This window comes from Mytilus galloprovincialis, chromosome 7, assembly GCF_965363235.1.
Source record: "Mytilus galloprovincialis chromosome 7, xbMytGall1.hap1.1, whole genome shotgun sequence".
Taxonomy (NCBI): domain Eukaryota; kingdom Metazoa; phylum Mollusca; class Bivalvia; order Mytilida; family Mytilidae; genus Mytilus; species Mytilus galloprovincialis.
The window spans coordinates 19,234,795-19,241,242 of NC_134844.1; the positions used below are offsets into that span (position 1 = coordinate 19,234,795).

The 6,448-nt window shown below is 31.5% G+C and overlaps 1 protein-coding gene across 1 annotated transcript; it reads left to right on the top strand.

Moving 5' to 3' along the window:
• The first annotated feature begins 3,102 nt into the window (after positions 1–3,102).
• On the top strand, positions 3,103–4,670 carry LOC143082474 (protein FAM124A-like). The gene has a single exon (XM_076258157.1). The coding sequence runs from the start codon at positions 3,452–3,454 to the stop codon at positions 4,571–4,573; it is 1,122 nt and encodes a 373-aa protein (XP_076114272.1). The 5' UTR covers positions 3,103–3,451; the 3' UTR covers positions 4,574–4,670.
• Positions 4,671–6,448: the final 1,778 nt, after the last annotated feature.

The window sequence follows — 6,448 nt, forward strand, 5'->3', positions numbered from 1 at the left end:
AAATTAATTTTAGCCGTAGAATTTATAAATCAATTTTAGCCGTAGAACTTATAACTCAATTCTGGCCGTAGAATTTATAAAAATCAATTCTAGCCATAGAATTAGAAATCAAGTCTAACCGTAGAACTGTTCTAGAAGTAGAACTGACCAAATATTTGGTCAGTTCTAGCTAGAACTGTCAGGATAGGGTAGAACTGTCAGGATCAGTTCTAGGTAGAACGGTCCAAATCAGTTCTAGGTAGAACTGACTAAAAGGTGTCAGGCTGACAGTTCTACGTACTGTTCTAGAACAGTTCTCCTGACAGATTTAATGAGAGGTTAGAAGTGATCTCCACTGTAGTTTCTGTGTGTGTTACATTTTAACGTTCTGTTTTACGTTACATATCGTTTGTTTTCTCTTATTTTTTAGTGTGAATTCACATTACTATAAGACGTGTCACGGTACTTATCTATCCCAAATTCATGTATTTGGTTTTGATGTTATATTTGCTATTCTCACAGGATTTTGTCTAATGCTTAGTCCGTTTCTGTGTGTGTTACATTTTAATGTTGTGTCGTTGTTCTCCTCTTATATTTAATGCGTTTCCCTCAGTTTTAGTTTGTACCGGTAACCCCGATTTTGTTTTTTGTCAATGGATTTATTAGTTTTGAACAGCGGTATACTACTGTTGCTTTATTTGTTATTGTTCCTGTTATTCTGGCACCAAAATTGCAAAATATATATCAAGAGAGATTTTTCTCTTAAATTTTAAGTTTTATTTTGACCTAGAAATACATATTGCCAATCTGCTATCAAGTTGTGTCATTACAAATATGGTGATGCAAGTGTAATGTCGTTGGAGGATGTTCAGAAGTAATGTAAAACTATATAAAACTCGTCTGTCAAATTCTCAAAACTACCGACATTTCAACGAAATGTTGCTAAAACTTTTCGAAAATTGTACTTTTATTTAACTGATTATGATGTTAAACTGAAACTGCATAAAAAATGAAACACTCTCGAAAGTGTGAAACCGAGTATATGTCTTATGGTCGTGCACTTACTTTGATGTACTCTCAATAGTTTATGTATTCAGGGAATGCGGAGAACCATGCAAGTTATTTATTAATAATTTATACTTTTTTAGTTATGATATCTCAGTAGTTGCACATTAATAGCTCGATGTATAAATGATTTACATGCAGAAAATGTAAATAAGTTTTAAGCAGGTGATTTGTATGAGTAAGTTATAAGACCCAGTGAAGAGAAAATTAAGATTTCAATTTTTAATTAATTTGATAATGGCTTCGTGAATAAATGTATATTACTAGGTAAATTAGATTCAAGGACTAACCTTATGTATTCATTATTGAACTGCATTTTTTAGTTTTGTGTGTGAATTATTAATAATAACCCCTATTCCTTTAATATTTTTAATACAATATTAATTTGACTGAAACACTCGATATGGATCCATCTAAAGTACGATGATAATGTCTGGATCTAGACAAATCAACGAATTATGTTGTTTGGATACTATAATGCAATTGTAAGATTTCTCATGGGACACAGGGCACTACCCGGAAATTATTAGCCTTTATTATATATGAGGTCGGAATAGTAATTTGATTATACTGGAGTATCCTATTGTCACCTCAATTTTCCATTATGTTCTTGCTTTTTGTTCACAGGGGATATAAGCTCATTTCTATTATGTCAATTTTTCTTTTTTGATGGACTGTACATTTCTTATTTGACTCGATGTGTGCGTGACATTTTTATAATCAATTTTCAAATATATAGTTTGAAATACAAAGTTTCTACATTTTCTTTCAGCATTGGAATTCTGTAAAATTATACTCCATGCAAGCGAGTCAGAGCGTCTTCATGCATTGTCAATGACAGTTCTCTCTATGAAATCAATCATAACAATATACACCGAAATAAGAGTGAAAGACGGTGTTATTGAACATCAGCAGGATAAAATCTATGAACTTGCTTTTAGTTATGCAGAGGGAAAAGGAGAGGTAATTTTTAGAGCTTGCGATCATCCTTGATATGAACTTATAGTTTTGTTGGTTTCTGTATATATTTTGCTGTTTATGTTGGTATTAAAGAGCCGGTGCTTGTCGGAGCTGAATTGCATTGTACGACTTTAAATATACTTGTACCTTTTGTTTTTCCAATGGTGACAGTCGACATTAAAACGGCAAGTGTTGAGATGGCAAAACCTAGTTTAACGTAGACGCAATTTAGTTGGTTTCAAATCAGGAATACGTTTTAATTTCTATTAAGTAACATCTAGATAGAAATACGGAGATGTGGTATGAGTTCCAATGAGACAACTCTCCATCCACGCTTTGTAAAAAAGTAAACCATTATAGGTCAAAGTACGGCTTTCAACACGGATCCTTGGCTTACACCGAACATCAAGCAATAAAGAGCCAAATGACTAGTGTCAAAGCATTCAAACAGGAAAACCAATCTTAATGTCTTTTTAGGTTTGTGTCTTTGATTTTATCTTTACCGATGATCCAAGATCTCCATCTATTTTTATTGATATGCAGATATTTCTAATTTCTTTATTATACTTGCTTACGGAATAAAGTATTATTATTATTATTTTAGTTGTTGTTTATGTCTGCAAGGTGTATTATTGATTGTAATCCATCATCGACCACCTGTATATATACTTCCATCGTTATATAAACTTCTATACAAACAAGCATAGAAATAGCATTTCAATCAATTAAATCTCTTAAAACCTTTACGTTTGTATAATTTACCCGTGATGTATTGCTCTCTTAAATTCCACATTTATTTCCTAATCAAACGGAACCGTACTAGATATTAAATGTTGATTATTTTGATTCACCCATTTCGGTTCATCCATCCGTAACGTTGCGAGAGGTTTTTATTATAAAATAGTTAAAATGTCAATTTTTGAACAGGTTTTATTATCAAAGCTATCATAGGATATTGTGAACTTACACATCACAGTATGGTGTTAGTATCCATTATAAATCAGATTTAAATGAACAAATTTTAATCCAATCAGATAGAAGAGATTTTACGCTACTGAACATAGGGGTGGATCTCTACAAAAGACCTACAAAATACCATTAACTTCATTCATACATTTATTTTTAACACGGATAACACGTGGAGTTTGATGTCAATAAACGAGAAAAAAATATGATTTAAGAAGCTGATCACCTGAAATTACCTGAATCAAGCGAACGACAGAACTTGACTATATTTACCAGGAAATTGGATTCTTTAGCAACATACGATAATATTGGAATTTCTTATTTGGATTAATCAACTCTTTTCACAGGAGAGAAGGAATGCTACATCAACATTTTTGTGACACGCAATTTAATCTGATAAAATGTGAAAATATTTTTTACGATATTATCTATCCGATCTTAAACATTAAATGAGTTGTTTGATCACAATTTATTTGCGTGTATGACAATGGAAAACGCCAATCTTGCCGATCCGTATACTTGTACAGTCCGAATTATGGCACCAAAAGGAAAGTCGAAAGTTCTATGTAAGATTATATCGCCTCTGACTAAATGGATAGATCCATCGTTTCAGATACTAAAGATCTCTGAAGGAAGTCATATCAACACTGAAAAAATGACATGCAATGATGAAAATAGTGACGACGAAATGCTAATAACTCCAGCACTCAGCATTATGATGTTTTTGTCAGAAAGTGGAGCCGTCACATACGACGAACTAAAGGCAGTTTTAAAGAAACGACCTTGGAAACTTCATCATAAAATGGAATTAAAAAGTAAAATATCCCCCGATCGAACTATTGGTTGTCAGGAGTTTTATGGGTTAGCAGACGATATGCCGCTATGGTCAGTATGTCCAATTCATTGTGGCAACGAACATCTTAGATTCTTACTTCATGTGAGGAAATTTAAAGAAATGGTGGAATTTTATCGCATAATCACAAATGCTGAAATGGAAAGTTCAAAACCAGGATTTTGTATCTTTCCAATGTATACACAGCCAGGATTAGATTGTCAGCTGGCTTTAAAATACTCAAAACACATCGACCCCGTACCTATAGAGAATGTGATTCTAGTCTTTAAAGTACAATGTATGAAAAGTATCAAAGCTTCAGTGCAGTGTGTTATTACACAACTTGATGATATTACATACAATGTTTGTGATCCAGACGGAAATAAAATACAACTGAAAACGGACCCGGTTATACAGAGACAGACTCCGCCTGGATTAAGTGCAATGTCTGCAGTGAAAAACATCTTAGAGGATTATAAAACTTGTCGGAGTTCCTCGGACAGTTACGATTCCGGGAGGTTTTCTGACAGCGACTTGTGGTTCAGTGAAGCAGAGCAACAAGTGTCAGAAAATAACAAAAAAATACATTATAACATTAATAATGTAAGTTTGTCAGGGAATAAATCTTCTCATAGAACTGAAAGAAGTGAAGTGCGTAGTCAAACAAATGATGCTTCCCGAATCATTTATCAGAATCAAAAGAGTGACGGAGACGATAAGAAAACACATTGTAAATATCAGTCGTGTTTTAAAGAATCTGTGTACCTTTAACGGGTATATCATCAGGATTATTTTGTGAATTAACTAATATTGTGTGCAATGTCAGTACATTAACATCTCTTTTTCAAGTAAATTATAAACCAGAAAATGAATTTTGAGTTTGCTCATACCTTTAAAACCGATTTTGTATTCACACTGAGCGTCAATGGTATTAGGTACGCTATTTTTATTCTTTCATCCGATTTTTATCTTGGATCCAGGTGTTATAAGGTGTATTGCAGTTTGGGTTGTTTTTTACTCATAAGATTAACCTCTCTATTTCTAAAGAATAAAAGGATAAAATGAATAAGTTACATGAAACGCACACCTGCTGATTAGTAAGTAATTATTAAAACATTTTATGTAAATATGAATCACAGGTATATTATAAGTTCAGTAGAAATAGGTACATTTTTAAACCGGTCATAAGTCAAAATACTATGTCGGTTTATTTTCAAATCGTTTTATTACAATTTATGATGAGCAAAGCTAAACGTCAACTGATTAGAACAGTCCAAATGTAGTGAAACCAATAGCACAATTATGTTTAACATATATATCTACCGTTCATTTTATTGTATACAAATACGGCCGTTATTTTCTGTTTAAATTGTTTTACAGTTGTCAATTCGGGGCTATATGGTATAGGCTATGTGCAATGATGAAGCCGTGCGGTACCCTATATAGTTGTTAATTTCTGTGTCATATTGTCTTTTATGGAGAGTTGTCTCATTGGCAAATATTCCACATCTTCTATTTTATAATAAGAATCTACTTTATGATTGTGAACCTTTCGATTATTTAGCCGTTCGGAATTATTGACAATAATCTCAACACACTCGGAACTTTTCTGACAAACCTAAATAAAGACACTAAAGCAATCTAAACAAATCTGATAAATATTATTTCTTTTTTTGACTATCGTTTTTGTATTTTGAAAGTGTTATGTAATTTCTCACTAAAGTCAGTTATTTAAACTATAAAATGTTAAAAGTAGATTTAATTAGAAGGCACTGTACTCTTTTTCAATTAATTACGGCTGGTAAAGTGGTTGTAAAACGAATTTCGCATATATCAAAAGTTCTTTAAACATCTATATAAGTCTTTGTAACGTGTGATTTATCTAACAGATGATTAATTTTACATTGTACTTTGAACACACAATAAAAATAAAAAACATACTCCATCAAAGAGAATCCGGACATCTACAAAAACACAATAAAAAATGAAAAAAAAAAAAAAAAAATATAAATTTTAAAATGCTGAAAGCTAAGTACATTTTATATACCCGATTATGCAATAAAATTGTGTTTAAAAGATTGTTACAGTTATATACCAAGAAAAAATAAAAGTTTTTGTTTTTAAGTAAGTTAGTTTAAAACCTTATAATGGTTCAATCACTAATGCATGTATCTCACTTACAGTGCATGTTTTTATTGTTTATGGTTTAAGATGTCTATGAATTGAAGGATGAACTAACAAATATCCATCCCTTGTTTTCTTTCGCAATTTTCAGAAGAAGTAAGTTGACATTTTTTTAATTATTAAAAAGTCAAAGCTAAAAGTTTCCCACCTGAAAACATATTTAAAAAATGCGAATTCATTCTTCCCTTTAATGGTCAATGTTCTCACTATATAAAAACTAAAGGGCGCTTTAAAATACTTTTATTTGACAATTTTCACATTGAGTTTGTTTGTATCCTACGGGTTTTAATTTTATATTGTTCGTGAAATTTATTTCTCACTCACTGGGAAAAAGATTAAAGACGATAATAACATAACTCTAATATTACAACAAACAAACCCGATCAATAAAAGATGATTTAAATAGAAAGCATTTCCCTTACAAGTTGAAAGAAATTACCTGAACATTGTAATTACTGAAAT